Source organism: Nannospalax galili, unplaced genomic scaffold (assembly GCF_000622305.1).
Source record: "Nannospalax galili isolate Female #2095 unplaced genomic scaffold, S.galili_v1.0 scaffold137, whole genome shotgun sequence".
Lineage (NCBI taxonomy): Eukaryota > Metazoa > Chordata > Mammalia > Rodentia > Spalacidae > Nannospalax > Nannospalax galili.
In genome coordinates this window covers 264,852-291,077 of record NW_008340203.1, presented here as the reverse complement: position 1 = coordinate 291,077, position 26,226 = coordinate 264,852, and the positions used below count along the sequence as shown (strand labels likewise).

General features: G+C 42.2%; 2 protein-coding genes across 2 annotated transcripts in view; both read left to right on the top strand.

Annotated features, from left to right (window-relative positions):
* Positions 1 to 6,966: 6,966 nt before the first annotated feature.
* Positions 6,967 to 15,775, top strand: Krt26 (keratin 26). Its single transcript, XM_008835358.1, has 8 exons — positions 6,967 to 7,404; positions 8,255 to 8,337; positions 9,920 to 10,076; positions 10,201 to 10,362; positions 10,448 to 10,573; positions 11,718 to 11,935; positions 14,156 to 14,214; positions 15,624 to 15,775. The coding sequence occupies exons 1-8, from the start codon at positions 6,967 to 6,969 to the stop codon at positions 15,773 to 15,775; spliced, it is 1,395 nt and encodes a 464-aa protein (XP_008833580.1).
* An 8,756-nt stretch (positions 15,776 to 24,531) lies between these two features.
* Krt25 (keratin 25) overlaps positions 24,532 to 26,226 on the top strand; it is an 8,386-nt gene continuing 6,691 nt past the window's right edge. The window contains exons 1-2 of the mRNA XM_008835188.2: positions 24,532 to 25,008; positions 25,614 to 25,696. Coding sequence (XP_008833410.1) covers positions 24,592 to 25,008; positions 25,614 to 25,696 — 500 coding nt within the window. The 5' untranslated portion in view covers positions 24,532 to 24,591. The remainder of the gene's footprint in view (positions 25,009 to 25,613; positions 25,697 to 26,226) is intronic.

Genomic DNA, 26,226 nt, shown 5'->3' with positions numbered 1-26,226 from the left:
CCCTCCCACGGGAGCTAAGTTCTGTCTTTAATTTCTTCTGTTTAATTCTGTGCTATTCACAAGTTAGGGATGGGTTTAACACATAACCACTTGTGATCTTTTTCACGTTTCTGCAAAATTTGTCTTCTGTCCTTCCATCACTACTGATCACGTATGTGCTAAGTGGGAATAAAATAGTTCCTAAAACCCAGTTCTTGATTATAATGGGCTCATGGAAACAAAAATAAGGAATTAAAGAGTCAGAGACATCTTAAACATAAGGAAAGATGATATGGGGTGACTTTTTAAAAATATTTTATTTATTGTTTTTATTTTATGAGTGTATTGCCTGCATGTATATAAATGCATTTATGTAAGCAATGCCCACAGAGATCAGAAGAGGGCATCAGATCCCCTGGAACTGGAGTTAGGATGGTTGTTAGCCATCATGTAGGTGCTAGGAACTGAATCTAGGTCCCCTGTAAGAGCAGCCAGTGCTCTTAACTGCTGAGCCATCTGTCTAGCTCTGTGACTTTTTTTAAGAAGAAGAGAAAGAGAGCTCAAGGAAGGCTAGGGGTGGGAAGATTGTAAGAGCCAGAGGTAGTGGAAGACTGCTGTGAAAGTTTTCCAGACATGACAGGGTTGTTGAACAACATGAACCAGGCAGCTATGATACATGCAGAGAGTCAAGTCAACCAAAATTCCAGCACAGATGGGGAGGGGCTCATGAAGACCCAGTCCTTTCTGAGGAGCTCCTGGTAATTGATGACTACTGGGTGAGAATCAGTTTTCTTCAGGGACGCAGCCCCTGATGGGTTGCCCACGCTCCAGGATGGCCCACATCCAGGCATATACTGGCAACACTAAATGAATTCGGTGGGTTTAAAAAAAGAGCACGTGAATTTGGGAAGCAGGGGAGAGTAGGAAGTGATCAAACCAATTATATTCATGTGGAAAATTCTCAAACAATTTTTTTGGTCTTTTTGAGACAGGGTTTCCCTGTAGCCCCAGCTGTCCTGGAACTCACTATGTAGACCAGGCTGGCCTTGAACTCACAGAGATCCACCTGCCTCTGCCTCCCGAGTGCTGGCATTAAAGGTGTGTGCCACCACACCTGGCTTTCACACAATTTTTTTAAGAGGAGAAAGAGAGAGATGAGGGCACTGGGGGAAGTAGAGAATTCCTCTGGGTGTCTAACCACAATCTTAGTTACTCTCCCAAGAGGATGGAGAGACACAAGTGTTCAGTTTTCAGCATCTAAGGCACAGAGCAATACGTCTCTCAAGTCAAATATATTTTAGGTGGAATAATACTTAATGTTTGTCATTAATAAATTTCTCTCCTCTGACCTGTAGTTTAAGGCTTCATGGGGGAGGGGAAGGTGTGAACAAGTCAGAATACTCTCCATGGGTTCATTTGAGGATGAAATAATTTGCCTCCTGCACAGTGACCCACAACAGAAACAGCTTGCTTTTTCTCAGGAACCAGTAGCCATCATCAAACTCTGCAGAAGAGGTTCACACAGCTGAATGATAATAGCCTTCCATTGTCTCCCCTCCATCCCTTCCCACAAGCATTTAAAATACCCAGGTGGGGGGCTGGGGTGTAGTTTAGTCGTAGGGTGCTCACCTAGCATACAGGAAGCCCCTGGGTTCAATCTCCAGCACCACATAAGCAGGACATGATGGCACATGCCTGTAATCCTAGCACGTGGGAAGTGGAGGAAGGAGGATCAGAAGTTCAAGGTCATCCTTAACTACATAGTGTCTGAGACCAGCCTGGGCTATAGGAGACCCTGTCTCAAAAAATAAATAAGGGTTGGAGAGATGGCTCGGTGGTTAAGAGCACTGGTTGCTCTTGCAGAAGACCCAGGTTCAGTTTCCAGCACCCACATGGCCCCTCACAACAGTCTGTAACTCCAACTTCAGGAGATCTGACACCCTCTTCTGGCCTCCTTGGGCATTGCATTCACATGGTGCACTTATATACAGACAGGCAAGACACTTATAAACATAAAATTAAAATACATAGGTAAAATAAATAAATATCACCCCAGTAAACCTAAAACAAATATACTCATTTAACTTCCTGATTAACTGACTCTTACATCCTATACCCTTATGTCAAAATCAAAAGAAAATCCCTTGCCACATAGTTCCATAGTCAAAAATACTTAGCCACTTCAGAGGACAGTTGAATAGGTTTGTTAGAAAACTAAGCATACTCTGCTCATACAATCCAGCAATCACAGGATTCTTACTCCTTTATCCAAAGGAGTCGAAAGTTTGTCCACACAGCAACCTGCATAGGAGTGGCTGGAGAAATAGCTTGGTGGTTAAGAGGGCTTGCTGCTCTTCCGGGGAACCCAAGTTCAGTTCCCAGAACACACATCCATCAGGCATCTCACAACCACCTGTAATTCCAGCTCCAGGGGACCCTATGCCATCCCCTGGCTTCCTTGGGTGCCAGCACATACATTCACACAGACACATAAATAAAAGAAAAAAATTTAAGTCTGCACAGAGGTGTTTATAGTGACTTTATCTGTTTATTGCCAAAACTTAAAACAAGCAGAAAAACAAGCAAAGTACTGGTGGCAGATCCAGACTACGGGCTATCACCCAGAGCTACCAAGCCATGAAAAGACAGAGGAAACGTGGATGCCTGTTACTAAGTCAAAGAAGCCAAACTGAAAAGGCTGCACAGTGTACGGTTCCAAGTCTGTGACATCCCAGAAAAGTCAAAGCTGTGCAAACAGGAGAGACCAGCGGCTGCCAAAGAATGGGAGGAGAAGATGGGAAAGAGCAAAGGGATTTACACACTGCTCAAACCCATAGGGTTCACCAAGAGTGACCCCTAAAGTAAACCACGGACGTCCAATGATTGGACCTGATGCACCACCCCAGTGGAGGGTGTTGATACACACGGAGGCGATGTGTGCTTGAGGGCCAGGAGTACGTGGGAAATCTTTGTACCTTCCTCTCTTTTCCTGTGAGTCTAAAGCTGCTCTGAAAAAGTCTTTACAACTTTTTAAATGTCTAAATACCTAGCTCAGATTTCTTTAGTATTTAGACTGTCTGACCACCCATTCATGACTCAGGGAATGAACTCTTTCTGCTGAAACCAGGTAGAGACAATGTGTGAGACTATTGAAGACTTTTAAAATACAACTGCTAGGGAAGAATCACTTTCTGTGTGCTAAGTGCTAGTCACTTAGTCCTCACAACAACCCTCTGAGGTAGATACTATGATCACCCTCATTATAAGAGTAAAGAAACTGAGTCAGAAAGCAGTGGAGTCATTTTCCCAGAGTCACACAACTAATAACTGGAGGTGTTGGAATCCAGGCTGTCTGACTCACAGCCTGCGCTTATCCGTGATGGAATGCCGTGCTGCCAAGAACCAAGAACCCTATGACTCCACCCTCCTCTACCAAGAGAAAGAGTGTTCATTCCAATCAGAAATCTCTTTCTCAAACCAGAGAATCATTTGGGGGAGGAATTAGCACACCACAATCTGATTCTCAGAAGAAAAACTAGGAAACTAGTGACAAAACAAACCTCAGTCATGGTCAACAAAAAATGTTTTACTGGATTGGCAAGATGCCACAGTGGGTAAAGGCGCACGCAGACAAGTGAGTTTGATCCCTGGGACCCATATGGTAGAAAAAGAGAACTAAATTCCACCTGCTGTCCTCTGAACTCTACTCTCCTGCCATAGCACACACCCACACATATATACACAGACAAATAAATTTAAAATTTTTAATAAATTTCAAAGAAAAATGTTTTCCTAAAATAGCTAACAGGAGTACAGGAGGTACACTTTAAATAATGGAGTGCTTGAAACTAAACAATAAATTTGTGGTAAGCAGAGTAAGATAACACAATGAAAAACTTTATCCTGAAATGACACATTAATTCATTGTTATATTTTCTTTATTTATGTACGTGTGTGCACCTGTGTGAGTTTATGTATACCATGTTGCATGCGTGGGTGCCCTCGAGGGCCATGAGGGGTGTCAGATCCCTGAAACTGGAGTTACAGGTAGTTGTAAGCCGCCTGATGTGGGTGCTAGAAACTGAATCCAGGTCGTCTGCAAGTGCAGTTAAGTACTCTTAACCGCTGAGCCATCTCTACAGCCCCCTGGAATGAGACATTGAAAGAGTATAACTTTAATTCAGTTGAACTATTTTGGGTATCGGTAATATGCACAGCATGCCACTCTTTAATACTGAATAGATTCTCAAGAAACGATGAATGAGATACTGCTGGATATTGCTTTCTGACCATGAATTCATAACCACTCTGAAGGAACCAATATAAAAGTGCGTGGGGAATCCATTACAGTTATCCTCCACTTCCAGAAAAGACTAAAGCATACTTAAACTTCTAACGTATTAGTTTAGAGGAAGTCTGTGATAAGAATTCAAAAGACTTGCCCTTTGAGTAAACAGCAATGATGTTTCCAGCAGTTAAGTACCACCTGGTCATGCTTTGATGGAGAACAGGTCTGTGATCTATGTCCCTGCATTGTTTTCAGAGCCAGCTCATCTCCAACACAACTCTAATAATATAGACTTAACTTACTTCACAGAAGATAAGTTAATTAGTATTTGTAAACCATCTGGAGATAAACAGATTATTTTAATAATACTTGGCACTCTCATAACAACTCTGATCTATAAAAGAGTCAAGTCCTATAAACAAGACTCTGACAACACACTGTTTTACTTGTTTCATTCATGGGAAATGTTGGCAAAAAAATATTTAAAATTTTGACCAGGTCACAACAAAATCACTGGGAAGTCTCTGAATACAATTGATACATTAAGGTATCAAGATATAAGATGTTGTGCACTTATATGGTCTAAATTACAATCTTGTATTTATTTTTAAATATTTACAATTTTTAAAATTCACACATTCTAGTCCACTGAATATTGCATATGTTTTAAGGACTATCCTTCAACATTTTTCAAGATATTCAATATCTACAACATTGAAAAAAAATCTCACGGAGGAAAGACTTACAGTCTCAAGACTAAAACCTGTAATCAGTTGACCAATCAATTTGTACCTATTATAAGAGATAGCAACCTGCCCCTGTCTGACATGTCCACTTTATTATAATAATATAAATAATTAACATTTGTAAAATGTCTGTGCCCTTCAGACTGTCCTGCGGCCATTCATTATTAGAGCTGCTCACTACTGAAGTCTTCCGTCGACACTGTAGGATGTGATCATGTTCATTTGTTCATAGGGAAGCACAAGGAGACTGGAGAATTCCCAAGGGCTTCACAGAAAAGAAGAAAGCATCTGCTTCTCCATGGCAACCAATTTCCAAAGTATCAAGTCATGGATTTTCTAGGAGTGATGGAAACACCCACCTCCTTTATAAATGTCAGTCCCCACTGATCAGTATGAAGCTCATGTCTCAGAACAATAATGCTTTATATACAGATACAAACTAAAGAACAATGGCGGTGGGAGGTGGTACAGGCCTGTGATCTCAGCACCGCGGAGCAGAGACAACAAAAGGATCACACAAGGTCAAGATCAGGCTGGTTCATAGAGCAAGCTCCAAGCCAGCCAGGGCTATATGATAAAACCCTGACTCAAAAAAATGTTTGTTGTTGTTTTGAGGAAAAGAAGTGAACAATTTGGAGTCTAGAAGTTAGTTGAATTGATGTTCTACTCCTAGATCAAACCAAGAAATCTCGCCGGTCGCAGTAGCACATATCTGTTTTCCCAGCACTCAGAAGGCTGAGGTCTGAGGATGAAAGCCAGCCTTAGCTACATAAGACCCCCATCCCAAAAGATTTTAAAAAATGATGAGCAAAGAAAAAAAATTTAATATAAATCTCCATCAACACGCGTTACTATAGGACTTCTATTATTGTTTTCAATGTATTAAAAACAAATTCAAGGGGCTGGAGAGAGGACCTGGGTTTGATCCCCAGAACCAATGTAAAAACATCCAGGCTCAGTGGTGCATACTGGCAATCCCAGCAATGGGGAAGTAGAGCAGGTAGGTCCCTAAGGCTCACTGGTCAGCCAGCCTATTCCATAAGCTCCAGGCCAGTGAGAGACCTTTCTCAAAAAAACTACAAGGTGAATAACAGAACAATACCTGTGGTTGTCTCTGACCTCCATACACATATGCACACACATGCACACCCACTTACACACATATGCACCTGCACACACAAACATGCATGATCATGCACTTATACATGCACACAGATGCACACATAAAAATAAATCGACTCAGTAACTCTTGCTATCAGAACATAACTAGATATTGAGAGTTTCTGGTTTCAGTAAGAAAGTAAATGGGCTGGAGAGATAGCTCAGCAGTTAAGAGCACTGGGCTGCTCTAGTAGAGGACCTGGGTTCAATTCCCAGCACCCACATAACAGTTAACAACCATCCATAACTCCAGCTCCAGGGAATCTGACATCCTCTACTGACCTTCACAGGCATTGCGTGACAGGGTGCACTTACATGTGTGCACTCATACACATAATATAAAAATAATAAAGAGAAACAGTAAAAATAATTTAAAAAGAGAAACAGTAAAGTGGGCAGTTGAAATACATTTATTTGAATTCTTTGTTATGTTGGGGGCAGTCTATATTCCAGAGGTCAAAAGGATGCACACATACATCTTTGAAAGCAAATGATGGCTTCTTCTTTGTGACCTACAGGGCTCTGATTTAGCATTACTAACATCAACAGGCTATGAATTAGTACTGTTCTGCCTGGCACCTTTTTCATATATAAAAAACATCCTCAGGGCATCTTGCCACCTACTGGACACTATTAAAAATTGCTCAATTGTGAAAAACAGCAATTAGGATAGGAGTAATATTTTATTACAGGTGGGCACAGCTGAGATTGAATGCCATAAAAGCCAGTGGCAACGCGGAAGGTGGACCTTGGCTTCACAACTCTCTGGAGAAAGGGTCGCGTGCTGTCACCATGTCTTTTCGATTTTCTGGGGGATCCAGGATCTGCTCTCGGGCCGGGTCTGTCAGGCTGTCTAGGGCAGGGGCAGGCTTTGTGGCTGGGAATGTGTGTATTGGACCAGGAGCAGAAAGCAGCTTCTCTTGCACTCTTGGAGGTGTCTCTGCTGGAGGAAGCTTTAGCAATGGCGGGGAGGGGTTGGGAGGTGGCAACGGCACTGGCTTCCCTGGAAGCGAGCCTGGACTCCTCTCTGGGAATGAGAAGGTGACCATGCAGAACCTCAATGACCGTCTGGCATTGTACCTGGAGCACGTAGCAGCTCTGGAGGAGGCCAACACAGACCTGGAGAGGAAGATTAAGGGCTGGTATGAGAAATACGGGCCTGGCTGTGGCCGTGGGCTTGATCAGGACTACAGCAGGTATTTCTCAGTCATCGAGGACTTGAAAAGACAGGTAAGAGATGCAGCTTTGCACACTTCGGCTGTCGATGTCAGGTAGGCATAGCTGAAAGAAAAGAGAATAGGAAAAGTATTTAGCGGCAGGGTGTGGGGGCACATGTTCATCATCCTGGCTACTCCAGAGGCTGAGGCATCCAACTCAAAACAGAGGCTGGCCTGGGTAACTTAGAGAGCCTGTCTCAAAATTAAAAAAAGCTGGCACTACAGCTCAGTGGTAGAGCTTTGCCCGGTGTGCCCAGGGCTCTCATACCAATCCTCAGTACCATAAACAAGTTAAATAATAAATAATTTCAAATGTACTTAGCAAATTTATGAACTATAGGATTTGTTCACTCTTCATCCCCAGTGTTAAGCATGGTACCTGGCAATAAAAATTTGTAGAGTCAAATAATGAAAAAAAATAGCTTTGAAATCAATATAATTGAGCAGGGCCTGGTGGCATAGTCCTGAGATCCCTGCTACTCCAGAGGCCAAAAGAGGGAGATTGTAAGGTCAAGGTAGCCTGGGCAACTTAGTGAGACTGTCTCAAAGTAAAAAGTAAAACCAGGACTAGGAATATAGCTTAGTGGCAGGGTGCTTGCCTAGAACATACAAGGCCCTAGGTTCAATCCTCAGTACCATTTTTTAAAAAAAGTACTAATTTTGTTTTGAAAATCCAGATTTCTTGGTTGTTTTTAGCTAACATGCTCAGAAAGAACTCTAAGACGGAGCTACATTCCCAAACCCAAATTTCTTTTACTAGCCGAATTAAGATGCTAACATGGATGCTTGATACAGACCTACCCTAACATTGGAATGTCCTCTGACTTTCGGTATTTAACACTGTGCACAATCTACTTCTGCAGATCATTTCTGTGACCGCCTGCAATGCCAGTATTATTCTTCAAAATGACAATGCCAGGCTCACGGCTGATGACTTCAGGATGAAGTAGGTGAAAGGAAAGGGTTATTATACTAACAATGGTTAAGACTACAGCTGAACTAAAGAACATATCATTTGCTTTTAAAACCGAAATACATTTTTTGAATTTATTTATTTTTATTTTATGTGTTTAAGTGTTTTGCCTGTATGTATGTAAATGTACCACATGCATGCAATGCCTACAGAGACCAGAAGAGGGTGTCTGAGGCCCTGGAACTGGAGTTATGGATTTGTTAGCCACCATGAGGATGCTAGGAATTGAACCGGGGCCCTCTGGAACAGCAGCCAGTGCTCTTAACTGCTAAGCCATTTCTCTAGCCCCTGAAGCCAAAATGTTTTAATAAAGTCATTCTAGATAATTAAGACAGAATTTATCCAGGCATGGTAGCACATGCCTTTAATCCCAGCACTTGGGAGGCAGAAGCAGGCAAATCTCTATAAGTTTGAGTCCAGCCTGGTCTATGTAGAGAGTTCCAGGCCACCTGGAGCTACAAGGGGACCCTGTCTCAAGAAAAAATAAAGACTGGAAAAAAATAATTTAATACACCCTCATAAAAGGAGATCGCATAAAATTTAAAAACCTAACACGATTTTATTCAAGCATTAAATCCATTGGATGACAAAGATCAACTGTAAAGAATAAGACCTCTAAAACAATATTTATAGAGGCTATGGAGATGACTCAGTGGGTAAATGATGCTTGCCACACAAGCATGAGGACCTGAGTTCAAATCCCCAATATTCACACATAAAGCTGGACATAGCAGCATACATGAGTAATCTCGGTGCTGAGGAGGTGGTGGCAGGGGGATCTCTGGGGCTCACCGGGCAGCCAGTCTAGCTGAATTGGTGATGTCCAGGTTCAGTGAGAGATCCTGTCTCAGAAGATAAGATGGAGGGGGCTGGAGAGGTGGCTCAGCAGTGAAGAACACTGGCTGCTCTTGCAGAGGACCCAGGTGCAGTTCCCAGAACCCAAATGACCAGCTAACAGCTGTCCTTGACTCCAGTTCCAGGGGATCCAGCGCCCTCTTCTGACCTCCGTGGGCACTGCACAACATGGATGCACTTGCATGCATGCAGCTAATATACTCATACACAGGAAAAAATAAAAATAATAAATAAAATAATTTTGGGGGGTCTTTTTGAGACAGGGTCTCCCTGTAGCCAGGGCTAGCCTGAATTCACTATGGAGACCAGGCTGTCCTTGAAGTTGTAGAGATCCGCCTACCTCTACCTCCCAAGTGCTGGGATTAAAGGCATGTGCCACTACACCCAGAATAAATCAATTATTTTAAATAAGGTGGAAAGTGAGAACGATATCCAAGTTGATCTCTGACTTCCACATGCGTACACATGCACCCGCACATACACATACACACACATGAACACATACACACACCAAAGAGACACACAATAATGATCTTTATAAACTGTAGGTATCTCAAGCTAGCTTAATAGTGTGCCATCGCAAGAACACGCAGAAGCGTACACAGAACACTGCGTCTCTCAGCACACAAAATGTCTTTACAAGCTGAGCCTTGCCCTGCCTGCGGTCACAATTCTAACCTGACCTTTCCTGACCTGTAAGGTATGAAAATGAGCTTGCTCTACACCAGACCGTTGAGGCGGACACCAACGGACTTCGAAAAGTGTTGGAAGGGCTGACCCATTCAGCAACTGACTTGGACTTGCAGTTTGAGGCTCTCAGTGAGGAGCTGACATACCTCCAAAAAAACCATGAGGAGGTAAGGAAGTCTGCAGACCAGCTTTGTACCCTGGTCTCCTCCAAACCCACAATTCATCTCACAGCAGGCCGTGAGCATCATTTCAAAATCCTCCCTGGAGTATTAATGCTTTACCCCTTTCCAGGAAATGGAAGTCCTGCAAAACGCATCCGGAGGGAACATAAACGTGGAGATGAACGCCGCGCCCGGAGTGGATCTAACCGCCGTGTTGAACAACATGAGGGCTGAGTATGAGGATCTGGCTGAGCAGAATCGCAAAGATGCAGAGGCTTGCTTTAAAGAGAAGGTACATCTACCGCACGTTACACAGGAGGGGCTTGTTTGGAAAGCGGTCAAGCAGATCACTAACCCTTCTGACAATTCCTCTTCAGAGTGCTTCACTGCAGCAACAGATTTCAGATGATGCAGGAGCGGCCACGGCAGCCAGAAATGAGCTGACGGAACTGAAACGCAACCTGCAAACCCTGGAGATAGAACTTCAATCCCTAATGGCTATGGTATGTAAGAAAGAACTGTCATCTGTCCCTAATGGCTATGGTATGTAAGAACTGCCATTTGCCAGTCGTGGTGGTGCAGGCCTTTAATTCTAGCACTTGGGAGGTAGAGGCAGGAGGGTCTATGTGAGCTTGAGGCCAGCCTGGTCTACATAGCAAGCTCCAGGTCAGCTGGAACTACAGGGAGATCCTATCACAAAAAGACAAAACAAAACAGTTGTCATTGAACTGAATATGTGTACCTGCCCACTTTCTTTTACTACAGCAAAATACCTGAAGCTGGATATCTTGCAAAGAGAAGAGCTTACAGCTTGTGGGCACTTAAAAACTCAAATAGCATGTCCCTAACTCTGGCAAATCCCTCCCTGACTACATCACATCTTGGCACATGGCATCATGACAGAAGCTTTCAGGAGAACTAACCAGTGTCCCACTACAACTCTATTTACTCTAAGAACAGTGCCCCTAGTGATTTAATAACCTCCTCTATGCCCCAACTCTTAAAGATTCCCACATATCTTAACAGCAGCACACTGAGACTAAGTTTCTGATACACAAATCCTTGGAGGGACATACTCAAACCACAACCAGAACACAACATTATATATGCATAGGTAAGTAACACATAAGTAAAATGGATAGTTATAATACTATATATGGTATGTATAATTATATGACTAAAAATATGTTATATTAAGTATCAAGAATTCTATCCATAGGGGCTGAAGAGATGGCTCAGCAGTTAAGAGCACTGACTGTTCTTGCAAAGGACCCAGGTTGGGTTCCCAGCACCCACATGGCAGCTAACAACTGTCTACAACTCCAATTCCAGGGCATCTGATACCCTCTTCTGTCCTCCATGGGCATTGCATAACATGGTTGTACTTACATACATGAAGGCAAAACACACATACACATAAAAAATTAAAATAAAAAGAATTCCATCCATAAACATGACTTCTGACCCACCAATCCCTAACCCTGAAGTTTTTCAATGAAAAAAGACATTCTTTTAAATCTTGCCCGTTTTGATTTCCAATTGAAAATACTTATACCTTGTTCAAATATCCCTTTTTACCTTGAGAATGTTTAAAGTATGGACATGCCACTCTCTCTTGATCATTTAAGCTTTACTCTGTTCTTTCAGAAACAGTCCTATGAAAGCTCATTGGCTGAGACTGAAGGAAATTACTATGCTCAACTCCAACAAATCCAGGACCAGATCGGAGCGAAGGAAGAGCAACTGCAGCAGATTCGGACGGAGACGGAAGGCCAGAAGCTGGAGCACGAGCAGCTGCTGGGCATCAAAACATGCCTGGAACAGGAGATCGAAACATATTGCACCTTACTAGACGGAGAGCAGAGGTAAGGTGGGCATGAGAGAAGATTGACCTCACAGCAACAAGGTGTTCATAGAGATTATTATATAAATATGCTATGTGGTACATACATTTGACATGTCTATAAATCTAGCATATATTGTGCAAATATTTATTTAGTATTTTACATTTTAACATTTTATTTATTTTTATTTTATGTGTATGAATGAATGTTTTGTTTACATGTAAGTATACCACATGTGTGCAATGCCCACAGAGGCCAGAAGAGGGCACTAGATCCCCTGGAACTGGAGTTAAAAACTGGTGTTAGCTGCCATGTGGGTGCTGGGACCCCAAATAGGGTCCTCTGGAAGAGCAACCGTGCTTAACCATTCTCTAGCTCCTATTATCATATTTTATATTATATACATATACATATATAGTAGCCTAGAGTTTCTTAAAAATCATATTCATGTACATAACATTATTGCATCGAAGTACAATGAAAATAGAAATTTGAAAATTAAAGTTTTGGGAATTTTTTGGTTTTTGGTTTTTGGTTCATTTGGGTTTGAGTCTGGGTTTTTTGAGACAGAGTCTCATTCCATAGCTCAAACACTGAACACTAAGGTCTTTCAGCCTGAGCCTCCTATGTGCTATGATTGCACACATGCACCACCACACCCAGCCTAGAAACCAGAGATCTGAGTATGCAGAATATTTGTCTGTATAATTACTAAAAGGCATTTAAATATAAAATTCTCAACAATTCTAGTACTTTGTTCCAAGAGAAAATTTGCATTCTGTGATTTATATTTAAACATTTTTCTATACAGGGTCTCACTATGTAGCCCTGGCTTGCCTATAAACACATTTAATGACTCATCCTATTTTATTATTATTTCATTAATTAACACACACACACCCTCTATGAAAGTTCAGAGAGATGATTAAGAAGATTTAATTGCATTGGTGATATGGTGATACCCATAGCTCCCTTTCAAGATCTCATTAGAGAGGCATCAGAGTTTGTTAGCCAAGACCCAAAAAGCCCTAGAATTGCAGCCCTGAGTGTGAATCACATATTGAGTGAGTGTGAGCGCATGGCTTAATCTCTTTGAACCACAGTTTTCTTGTTGGTAAAGCTGTGATAACACTAGAGCCATACGTAACTGCTCTCAATCACAGCACCTCACTGTGTAGGAAAAGTGCTTTGACAGAGGCTTACACACATATGTCCTCAGAGGCTGTTACTAAATGCTTGCCCATGTTCACACTGTGAAGAGCTGACATCTGAATCCTCCGAGGCCAGGGGAGCCCTCTCCAGGCTGTCTCACCTTGCAGTGACACTGCCTCCTCAGTACTTAGAGACCATTCACCCTCCACTTACCACACAGCATGTTTTAATCAATGTTAAGCATAACTTTACATGAACGTTTTCTTTCCTAACACTATAAACGATGTGTGTTTCTTAGGTCTTTATTTTTCTACAGTGCCTAGTCCAGCTCCTTCACAGAGTAGGCACTCTAAACATGCTCACTGGCCTGTTGAGTGAAAAGTCAGAAGAAGAATTTGGGGTTCCCATGTTGCTAAATGAAGAAGATAGCATCTGGTCATGACTATCCACTTAATAAATCTTTTTTCACTATGCTGAAATCATGAAAAGCTTGCTGACATGCCTTAAAAATAGAACAATTTAAAACTTATTGAAACTAGAACTCCAAAACATGTTTTCAGAGCTGGAGAGATGGCTCAGCGGTTAAGAGCACTGACTGCTCTTGCAGAGGACCCAGGTTCGATTCCCAGCACCCACATGGCAGCTACGAACTGTCCTTAACTCCAGTTCCAGGGGAATCCGAAGCCTTCTTCTGACCTCTGCGGCATTGCACAATACAGGTGCACTCACATACATGCAGGCAATAACTCATACACATAAAATTTTTAAATTAATAAATAAAATTTTTTAAAATAGAACAATTTAAGCTAGAACTCCAAAAATGGTTAAGAGCACTGGTTGCTCTTCAAAAGGACCAGAGTTCAGGGGATTCACAACTGCCTGTAACTACAGCTCCAGGGGAAAGGATCAGACACCCTCTTTTGACCTCCAAGAGTACCTGCACACATGTCATACACACATAAATAAATAAATAAATAAATAAATAAATAAATAAATAAATACTAAAATAAATCTTTAAAAACTACCATTTCCAATTCATATTTATGAGCTCTTCTTGAAAGAAAATACCATAATCTATTCTCTCCACAGAAGAAGCAAGCCCACGTGCTACAAACTAAAAGACAGCAAGCCTGTAAATGAAGTCAAAGGTGGGGAAAGGGTTTTACTTGAAGTAATTCTGAGTGTGTCTGTGTTGTATGTGTTCAGATGCATGTTCATGTATGAGTGTCTGCAGGTCCATGTGTGTGCTCATGCATGTGGAAGGCAGAGACCAACCTCAGATGTCTTCCCCAGTGCTCTCTGCCTTGTTTTTTGAAGCAGGGTCTCTCACTGGTCTGGAACTTGTCAATTTGGCCATGCTGGCTGGCCAGGGAACCCCCAGGGATTCCCCTGTCTCTGCCTCGCCAGTGCTGGGATTGCTAGTGTGCATCACCACGCCTGGCTTTTACGTGGGTTCTGGGGATCGAACTCAGGTCCTCATACTTGCACAGCAAGCACTTCACCAACTGAGCCATTTCCACAGCCCTTAATGTAATCCCTTTAAACTCCATCAGATGTATTATATGAGCTATTTATTCACTAAACAAATTTTATTTCTAAGTTTGGGTCTAGTGAATGAATCAATGAGAGGGTATTGTGACTTTTTTTTTCTTTTCAAATTTTGCCATGTAGCCCAAGCTGATGTAGAACCCATAGTCTTCTTTGATCTCTCACTTGTTAGGGTTACAGGTGTGTGCAACCATGTTGGCCTGACAATTCTTTAAATTTTTTATCCCTATAGAGCAGATTTGGTCAAATTATACAATGACTGATATGAAGAATTAACCCTCCAACATCTTCATGCCTGGAATGCATTCTTTACAGTTCTACTTTAATAAGCTACTTTATTTTAAACGACAAAAATAGGGGAAGTTGGTATTTAAAAGAAGGCAATAGCCAGATCCGGTGACAGATGCCTGTAGTCCTGGGTACTTGGCAAACTGTACCAGCAGGATTGTAAATTCAAGGCCTGTCTAGGCTATAAAGTGAGTTGAAAACCAGCCTCAGCGCCTCAACAAGACTGTCTCAAAATAAAAAGCAAAAAGAGGGCTGGAGATAAAGCTCAGAGGTAAAGCCTTTGTCTAGTAGGCTGTGAGGCCCTAGGTTCAATTCCCAACTCCAGAAAAAAGAGATGGGAAGGGAAGAGAAGGGAAGGGGAAGGAAGGGGAGGAGAGGGGAGGGCAGGGGAGGGGAGCAGACATTGCTTGTTCCAGGCCTATACTTACCTGGTGCTTATATTATTTTAATTTCAAGCACCCACTGCTGAGAGAGAGAGAGAGAGAGAGAGAGAGAGAGAGAGAAATGATGTAAGGAGGAGGGAAGGAGGGAGGGAGCGAGGGAGGAATGGAGGAAGATAGATATTCCTAGATCTTATTAAGCATTGACTTTAAACAGTATTGTATCTCAATTTACTGAGAACTTACAAAAAACAATTTTAAAAAGCATACCTCTCATGACTAAATAAATACCTTTCAGCTTGTTAAGAATGCTTACTGAACTTTCACTTATTTCATTTTAGACTCAACAGAAGAAACATTTGTCAGAACAATGGTTGAAGAACTAGATCAGCTTGGCAATCTCCTTTCCCTGAGAGTGCACTCCGTTGAAGAAAAATCCTCTAAAATAAGCAACATCACAATGGAGCAGCGGGTGACAGCCAAAGCATTGTGAAGGAGGAAAAGGTCATTCATAAAATGAAACAATCGCGTTTGCAATATCCCATTGGTCAAGTAACCCAAGAAAATCATTCATGTCTGTTCTTAGAAGTCAAAGGACTAGAATCATGTTTCCTTTTCTTCCTCTCCTCATGGTCTCATGGGTAACACAGATGGAGACACTGGTACTCTTGGCTTTGACAAAGGGAAGAATTTCAAGGGGAGCCAATACGAAGCAGAGTTGGATGTTTGCCAAATGGCATTTTTTTTTTTTTTTTTACATAGATCTGAAGCACAGGGGTTGATAGAAAAAGAGATGCTCAGGGAAAGACTCAGATGTACCCAAGCATGGGTGTGGGCTTCTCCAGGGAGAGTCACACAGGTGTCTTTATAATGGGTATACATAAGATGTTAGTGACTCCTAAGGCGTAGTGCTAAAGGTTACTGAGAAACTTCCCCTTCTCTTTTCGGCATTGCTCAAAGGGCATATCTTAACACAAGGTTAAAAGTCAAAGAATTTCCTTCTGCAAAGTTGTAAGGTAGGTTTGTGGGGTATTGTTTAGACCTAGGGATAAGAGCAGAGTTCTGGAAATCCAGGGTTATACATCGTATTGGTCCTAAGTAAATACAGTTTACCTACTGTCCTTGATGAGCCGTCTTTTGGAAAACATATATTGTTCCCGTGGACAATTTTGGCTTTACTGGGGGTATCTGAAGTTTCCTGCCTTTCTCAGCAAAAAAGGCAAATCCGACTCCAGGGGGAAAGGCACCTTTTTCATGCTTCCCTTCCCACATCACCGCCATTCCCCTATCTGTCTACGCTTCTCAACTTTTTTAACTCTTTCCAAGAAAAGGAAAAACCTTAGTGTATCTGTATTTTCGTTTTTATTCTGTGGGCCTTTTGCTATTTCATGAAGAATTCTTCTGCTTCAAATTATTTTTTATGAATCTGCATCTTTTCCATTTCCACAGTTGATCTCCATACAACCACACCCAGGACACTGTAAGGCTTCGTCTCACAATCACATTCACCTCAATTAATAGCACAATAAATAGGAAAGGGTTTTAGCCCTACTCTCTGTCCCCAATTACTTATGTAAATGACCTATCTCTTGGAATTTGGGATTCTACAGATGTAAAAATTTATGTATCCATTGATCATTAGGATTTGTTTGCCCTTCTGATGCCTAGATGATCCTTGAGTGTTTGTTGATCTGAACCTGGTTAGCTATTCTTCCATTTTGCAACATGTACATCTCCCCTCTCCCCACCCATGGTGATGACTGACAAACTTTGAACCCCCCTACTCAAGCATGAGATGCAGTCTAAATCTCACCAGCATCCTCCTGCACACAAGCTCATGCCTCACATTTTGTGCACTGGGCAACAGCTAATACAGAAACTCAACTTACCAAAAGGTAGAGAAATGTCTGTGGAGTGTTTAGCAATAAATGGGACAGCTATATCACACCCCTGCCCCTGAGGCTCAAGGAACATCTTAGAAGAGGGAGAAAGATTGAAGATCCAGAAGACGGGGAAGATCAGAGCAAAACATTGTATTCTGGACACGACATGACTGCTTCACTCATGAACTCACAGCAGCTGTGGTTGCCTGCACAGGACCTGCACGAGATCAAGTCAGTGAACATTCCAACATGGAGGAGGGAGGAGTTCACCAGTCCCCACCAGTAGCTGAGATGCTAATGACAGTTGATGGCTGCTAGGGGAAGGAGAGTTGGTTTTCTTAACGTGTGTGGCCCCTGGTAGGTCAACCATGCTCCAGTGGATGGCCCCACAGCTCTGCGTATATGAACAGCACAAATGGAACTCGAGAGGTTATAAAAAGTGGGGGGACGTGAAGTTGGAAGGGGGTGGAGGTAGATCTAGGAGGTGTTAGGAAGCGGAGTGAAAGAGTGAATGTGATCAGAATACACTGTATGCATGTATGAAATTCTCAAGAATTAATTAAGGGCTGAAGAGATGGTGCGGCCTTTAAAGGCTGAGGCTAAAAACCAAACATCAAGAATTGAGATCATTATTATTATTAAAACGTCATGCCTGACATTCTGACCCAATCATCTTAGGATGTGCAGCTGGTGCTGAAAAGCATCAGAATGCTGAGATAAAGTGAGTTTTCCACTTGGGTGGAACGAGGGAGGCAGCGGTAGAAAACCTGGATTTCCAACATGTATGACAGGTGTCACTGAAGAGTTCTAACAAACTGGAGTATAGAGAACATGGAGTTCAGAATGGCACATTCACTGGAACACGTCACCTCACGGTGCTGGGTCCTCTGAGGGCGGATCTACAAGACCTTATTGCTGTTATTTCCAACTCTTGAATAATATAAATGACCCCAACCTGAAGATAGTGTTCTTAAATGTTGATTTCTTTGTGGGGTCTTTCGTCATGAATGGCACCAACCATGATGATCAAAGCTATAATTTCAGTGCTATGGAATTGGATTAAGTCAGAAGTGATTTTGAAGGCAGAACTATAACGACAGTATCCTACATTTACTGAGCTTGAGCATACTTTATACATATTCAAAGAAATACATATTCAAAGAGACAACGGTATTTCCCTAGGGCTACATGGCTGAGGTGTGGTGGGGCCGAGATTCAAATCCAGAACTTCTCCCCCGTGGTGACAGGAGTCCTTGTATTTAGTCAGGGTTCTCTAGGAGGACAGAACGAATAGAATGAACTGTTCAAAATAGCTGTTCAAAAGAGAAGTGTTAGATTGGTTTACACAGTACAGTCTAGATAATCCAACATGCCTTCTTCACGCTGGAAAGGGTAGAACACAGTATCTGTTCAGCCCATGAGGCTGGATGCCTCAGCAACCCCAATCGGTACTGAGGGCCTGGAGGAGCTGAGGGCCATTTGTCTTTGGTTCATGTCAGGAAGGCAAAGAAGGGGGGTTTCAATGGCAGCGAAAGATGGAGGCAGCAGTGGTGGCAATGGTTACAGTAGCAATAGGACAGATGCATTCACCAGCAGGAGGTGAAGGCCAGCAGGCCAAAAGCAGCAGCTTCTCCCTCAGATCTTTTTATATCTGAGCTACTGTGACAAGGTGACACACACTCTTGAGGAGGTTCTTCCCCTCCCAGTTAATCCTTCCAGAAAATACCCTGACAGACCCACCAGAGGCAGGCCTCTTAATTGATTCCAGATCCAGTCAATTGACAACCAAGATTAACTATCATAGTTCTAAGGCATAAAACAGAATCCCCATAGGAATTTCACTGAGGCACATTCTGTTTTCCCAATAAGAGTCTACTGTCACCAAAGATGGGCCATAGACAGGCAGGGTGTTGTGTGCACAGTCATCAATGACGTGGTGAGGAGTGTGGCTACTAGCAGAGAGGGTGTGAACTCTACCCATGCTCCTGCCCCCTGCGCATGCTCCTGGCCCCTGCCCATGATCCTGTCCTCTACCCATGCTCCTGCCCTCTGCCCATGATCCCGTCCTCTGCCCATGCTCCTGCCCTCTGCCCATGATCCTGTCCTCTGCCCATGTTCCCGCCCTCTGCCCATAATCCCATCCTCTGCCCATGCTCCCGTCCTCTGCCATGCTCTAGCTCTCTGCCAAGTTCCTCTATATTAGTTGGTTAGCTCCAACTTCTCTCCCAGCAGTTTTCTTCTCTGTCCCATATTAACTAATTCTGGTCATTGGTTTTCTCCTGTTTAGACTACAGATTCCCTCACTATGCTTCATTAGTCTAGTCTGACTGTCAGGGTCATAGAAGCTTTGCCCTAGAAATTGCAGGACTAGAGTCACATGCTCAGCTCTCTCAAAACTGGTGGAAAACTTACTATTGTGCAAGCTCAGCACCTGACCTGCTTTATCTTCTTTTTATGTGTATGACTGTATTGCCTGCATGTAAGTCCACCCCTGTCATGCAATGCCCGCGGAGGTCAGCAGAGGGCATTGGATCCTCTGGAACTTGAGTTACAGATGATTTTTAGTTGTCATGTGGTTGCTGGGAATTGAACCCAGGTCCTCTTCAAGAGCAGTGGGTGCTCCTAACTGCTAAGCCATCTCTCCAGCCCCTCACCCACTTTATCTTATGACAGCCAGTCATCATTATCCTTCCTTAGTCTCCAAATAGAGTTCCTCTCTTTTCCTTTATTTGTAATTCTGAATTCTTCTCAGCATACTGACAGTACCTTTCTGTCTTTATCTTCCATTGCTGCTGTTGAGGAGTTCTTCCTGGAAATCAAACTTCCATTTTCTGTTTTCACATTTTCCTACTTAAACAGATAAGTAGGCTTTCCTGTCTGCATTGGACGGGCTTATAACCGATGCAAGAAGAAACGATTACTCTAAACTGCTTGTTTTTAATGAATGCCATCCTCCCTATAAAGACTGGAAGCTTTAAGTATTCTTCCTTGTTTCCAAAAGATCAATATTTACAAAAAATAAAAAAGTAAAAGTCTGTCACCAATACTTGACAAATCTCAAATTTTTCACTAGACATCCCTAAGGGTGAACTACCAATAACGTAACAGTGAATCCACATGCAGGCAGGTTGTAGTAAGTCCACAATGCAGCAAAGGGAAGATTTTAAAGCTTGATATAGGAACAACGATGGTTCTGTTCAACTGAGTAACAGGAAGAACTCCAGCAGCAGCAAGGGAAGGTAAAGACAGAAAGGCATTGTCAGCATGCCAAGAGGATTTCAGAATTACAAATAAATGTATTAAAAATGCTCAACTACATTAGCAATTACAAAAACAAAACCGGAACCACGTGAGATACCATTTTATACCCAAACTGACAACAGTTTTGGAGTATTCGTCAAAACTTGTGCATATTACTGTGGAATTATTATTTCTACTTTGGGAATACTATGAACAGTTTTCTATAAATATCCCATATATGTTATCTAGTATATGCATGAGGTTAATCAATTTAAGGAATAAAAATAAAAGAAAATGAAGTTGGGTGTAGTGGCAGATACCTTTATGTCCAGCACTCAGGAGGCCGAGGCAGGAGAATCATGAATTTGAGGCTAGCCTGCACTTTATAGCACATTCCAGGCCAGCATCAGAAATGAATCTGTATCAAAGGAGAAAGAAGAGGAAGATAGAGATGAGGAGGAAGAAAAGGAGAAGGAGAAAGAGAACAAAGAAGAGGATGAAGAATAGAAACAATAAATAAAAGAGTTAATTTTTGAAAAGATGAACAAAACGAACAAGCCTTGGCCAGGCAACCAAAAAGAGAGGAGAAGAGGAAACAGAGAGAAAAAGAAAGACAGAGACAAAGACAGAGAGAGATAAAGAGAGACAGAGACACAAAGAGAGAGACAGAGAGACAGAGAGAGACACAGAGAGAGTCCAAGAGACAGACACAGAGGGACAGAGAAAGAGAGCTTCAAAAAAATCAGAACTAGAAGAGGAAACACGGCAGTGACTCCACAGCAGCACTCAGGGTCATAAGAGTCTTCTATGAGCAAACCGACAGATGGATTCATTGCTAGAAACACAACAGACCAACACTGGACTTGAAGAAACGATAGCTCTGAACAAACCAGTAGTAAGACTGGTTCCACAATAAAAAGACTCCAAGGGCTGGAGAGATGGCTCGGCAGTTAAGAGCGCTGGCTGCTCTTGCAGAAGACCTGACTTCAATTCCCAGCACCCACATGGAAGATAACACCCATCCGTAACTCCAGTTCCAAGGGATTCAATGCCCTCTTCTGACCTCCCCAGGCATTGTATGACATGGGTGCACTTACATACATGCAGGTGAAACACTCATACACATAAAAACAATAAAATATTTTTTAAATTAAAAGTTTCCCATCAAGAAAAGTCCAGGACCATAAATTTGTATATAAATTCTACCAAACGTTTACTGAAGAACTAATACTAACTCTGCTCACATTTTTTCAAAAATTAGAGAAGGAAATACTTCCAAACTCATTTTATGAGGCCATAATTGCCTTTATACCAACACCAGACAATGGCGTTAAAAGAAAAATATAGGTCAGTATCTGTGGTAAACAAAAATTTAAAAATCCTCAGTGCTTGGGAGATGACAGTCGGTAAAGTGCCTGACCCACAGGATCCATGTGATAGAAGGAAAGAACCAACTCTTGAAAGTTGTCCTATGACCTCTAAACATACACCATGGCATAAGTGCACCCACACATACACATACACAAATTAAATAAATTCTTAATCCTAAACAAGGCCAGGTGTGGGTACATGCCTCTTGAGTGGCAAAGGCAGGTGGACTACTATGCATTCAAGGCCAGCCCAGTCTATGTAGAGAGCTCCAATCCAGCCAGAGCTACAAAGTAAGACCCTGCCTCAGAAAAAAAAAAAAAAAAAAAAAAAAAAGGGAAAGAAAAGAAAAGAAAAAGTACTAAATAGGGTTAAGGAGATGGCTCAGTGGGTAAAGTGCCTGCTATGTAAACATGAGGACCTGAGTTTAGAGTCCCAGCACCTACCTAAAAACAGGGCATAGCAACATGTGTCTGTAACCCCAGGTCTAAGAATACAGAGACAGGCAGCTCCTGGGGGATTGCTAGTCTGGGTGAAATCGTGAGCTCCAAGTTCAATGAGAGACTCTATCTCAAAAGATAAGGTGGAGGGGTTAGCAAGATGGCTCAGTGGGCCAAAGTCTTGCCATGCAAACCTGATGAACTGAGTTTAAACTCTAGAACCCATGTAAAAGTGGAGATGGGTTGGCATGATGGCTCAGTACTTAAGAGCATTCATCTCCCTTGCAGAGGACCTGCATTCAATTCCCAGCACCCAGGTCGGGTGGCTCATGACCACCTGTAACTCCAGTTCAAGCTGATCCAATGTCTTCTTCTGACCTCCGTGGGTACTTGCACACATGTGACATACACACATACAGATGCACACATGTACATATAGATAAAAATAAATCTAAAAAATTTTTAAATGGAAGGAAAGAACCAACTCCACAAAGTTGTCCTCTGACCTCCACACCCATACCATTAAACATGTACACCTCCACACATACATATGTCATACACATATAATAATAAATAAATGTTTAATATATAAATGGAGAACAGTAGAGAAAGATGCCCAAAGTTGACCTCTTGTGTGTACACACAAATACATGCATACACCACACACACACACACACACACACACACCACACATACACATACATATGCACTCTTGACATAGGTCTGGACAGGCTTTTTTTAAAAGATTTCACTTTCAGTTTTGTGTCTGGCCACATATGTGCAGATAGCCACAAAGGCCAGAAGAGGGCATCAGATCCCCTAGAGCTGGAGTTACAGGAGGTTGTGCACAGCTCCATGGGTACTGGGAACTGAACTTGGGTCGTTTGAAGAGCAGCAAGCATTTTTAACTGCTCAGCCATCTCGCAAGCCCATGCACAAACATTTTTATATGACCCTGAAAACACAGGCAACAAACACACACACACAAAAAAAAAAAAAAATAGGAAACTTGGAGCTAAAAAGCTTCTTCAGAGCAAAGGAAACAATGAACAGAGAACTGACCTACATATTGAGAGAAAACACTGTGAACTCCGCATCTGACAGACTGCTAGTATCCAAAATATATAAAGAACTCAACTGAGTAACAAAAAGAATGAGCATGATTTAAAAGACAATCCTTTAAAGAAATCATACCAATGATCAACAGGGATATGAAAATGTGTTAACTAATCATCAGGGAAATGCATTGGGGAAATTTAGTAAAATGGTACAAAAATTCAGTTAGAAGAAATAAGTCCAGGAGATCTATTATACAATTAGGTGACTATAGTTAACAGCAATGCACTTCTGACTTGAAAATTGCTAAGTGTATTCTAAATGTTCTCACTACAAAAATATGAGAGAACAAATATGTTAATTAGCTTGACTTAGACATTCCATAGTGTACACATATCAAATCATCACAGACACATAAATATGCAAATTATAAATTGTCATTTAAATGGAGTTTTTTCACATTTAGGGTTTTCAATAAATATATGTGAACCCACACCCAATAAAGCATTAGCTTGCTATGCCTTTCACCGGAGCTAAATAAACCACGTGAAGACAAATGAAACAGTTCCTTCCAAGTTGGCTTCAAATTTTGTGGGGTCAGGAAATAAATTAATGTCCTTCCAAACTGCCACAAAACATAACAGCAATTAGGGGTGTGTTCCTAATTACCAAAATGGATGAGGAGACGACAACTTTGCCCAGCCATAAGCGTTAACAAAATATGTTGCATACATCAGCCAAAATGGAAGCTAATTTCCCATCAGAAACAGCGGCCAGAGGAATTCAGAAGAAACAAATGAATGAACCAAATCCTGGTGATTGAAGGACCCGGTGGGAAAAATCAAGGCTGCAATTCAACTGATGTAGAAAGAATTGTGAAAATAAAAGTAGAGTCTCAGAAACTTCAAAACCTGCCTTGGCTTAATAATCCAAAACCATGTTGCCAAACTCCTGCTCTGTGATGGCGATCAGCTTTATCTTCTGAGGGTGGAAGCAAAGGCTGACTCACCAGTAATTTTAAATTATAATAATGAGCCTGACGTTGCTCCACCTGGACCCATTTCCCAGATAACCACCAACCTGAGGGCAAGTTCCCTCCTACAGAAATAAACCCAGCAAAGTTAGTTACTAATTAGGAAAAATCATCCAATTATGCTAACTTGCTGAGGCTGGCAAGCCATGGTTTACCCTATGTAGGCAGAATTTCATGTAGAACACCCTTGGGAAATATCTATAAAAAGGCAAACAGAACCGTTGGGGTCAGAAGGCACTCCATTCTGGCTTTCGAGAATACAGTTCTGTGATACACTTGCCCTGAGATCATGTCTCTGCGACTTTCCAGTGGATCCAGGAGATCCTACGCCCGGCCCAGCACAGGATCACTCAGGGGCACCAGCTTCGGAGCTGGGAATGCGTGTGGTGTGCCAGGCATTGGAAGTGGTTTCTCCTGCGCCTTTGGAGGCAGCTCCTCAGGAGGAAATACAGGGGTGGGCAGCTCCTGTGCTGGCTTCACTGTGAATGAGGGGGGCCTCCTCTCTGGCAATGAGAAGGTAACCATGCAGAATCTCAACGACCGCCTGGCCTCCTACCTGGATAATGTACAAGCTCTTCAGGAGGCCAACGCTGACCTGGAGCAGAAGATCAAGGGCTGGTATGAGAAATTTGGGCCTGGCTCCTGCAGAGGTCTGGATCACGACTACAGTAGATATTTCCCAATCATCGATGATCTTAAAAACCAGGTAAAAAAATTTTATATTTGCAGTCATATATATGTACTTTACTATCTAAATTTCTTTTTACTGGAAAAAACATTACATCCTTATTTGTAATGAGGGTATTTCAATTTATCATTGGAAATATCCATGAGGTAAATTCAATTTGTTAACAACATGATAAAAATGTCATTGATTAGCCAGTTGTGGTGGCACATGCCTTTAATCCCAGCCACTTGGGAGGCAGAGGCAGATGGATCTCTGTGAATTCAAAGCCAGCCTGGTCTACAAAGTGAATTCTGGGTCAGCCACGGGTACACAGTTAAGACCATGTCTTGAAAAAAAAATCATCAACTAATAACTTTATTGATTTTTATTATTTGCACTTCTTGTTTGTTTGTTTTGGTTTTTGAAACAGGGTTTCCCTGTAGCCCCAGCTGGCCCAGAACTCACTGTGCAGACCGGCTGGCCTTGCTCTCACAGAAATCAGCCTGCTGAGTGCTGGGACTAAAGGTGTTCACCACCACATCTGGCTACTTGGACTTCCTAACCTTAGAAAAACCTTTGTTTTTTTTAACTATTGTGATAAATTTCCTTTTAAAAAAAATTCAACGCCCCCCCCCCATTTCTAGATCATCGCTTCTACCACCAGCAATGCTAACGCTGTTCTGCAGATTGACAATGCCAGGCTGACGGCTGACGATTTCAGACTCAAGTAAGTAGGTAGAAAGTGAAAAGAATTCATGGTGATTCATGCACGTCTTAGACAAAATTTCTTTAATCTCTCCATTAAATACTACTAACTCTCATCCAAAACTTGGCGAGCCCTTGGATTTAAAATAAGCAGGACATATGTAGAAAGGACAGAAAGAATATAGGAGTCAGAGGATAGGGAGGAGCGCTATGAAACGCTGTCTCCTGGACAGAGCATGGCCAGTGCACTCATGAACTCGCTGCAGTTGCAGTTACCTGCACAACACCTGCACAAGGTCAGTCCCACAAGCTCAGCCAGCATCCCAGCAGACAGCACTGATTGAAGTCAGTGGATTGAAAAAGGTAGAAGGGGGATATATTACAGGTATCTAGACTTTGAATGTTCTCTCAACTTGACTACTTCCTGAACACAGCCTGAACATAAAAGACTGATTCTGGATAATTCTGAATATTGAAATGATATAAATAGATGTGTGTGTGTGTGTGTGTGTGTGTGTGTGTGTGTGTGTGTCCAGGGAAGGAAGGATCTAG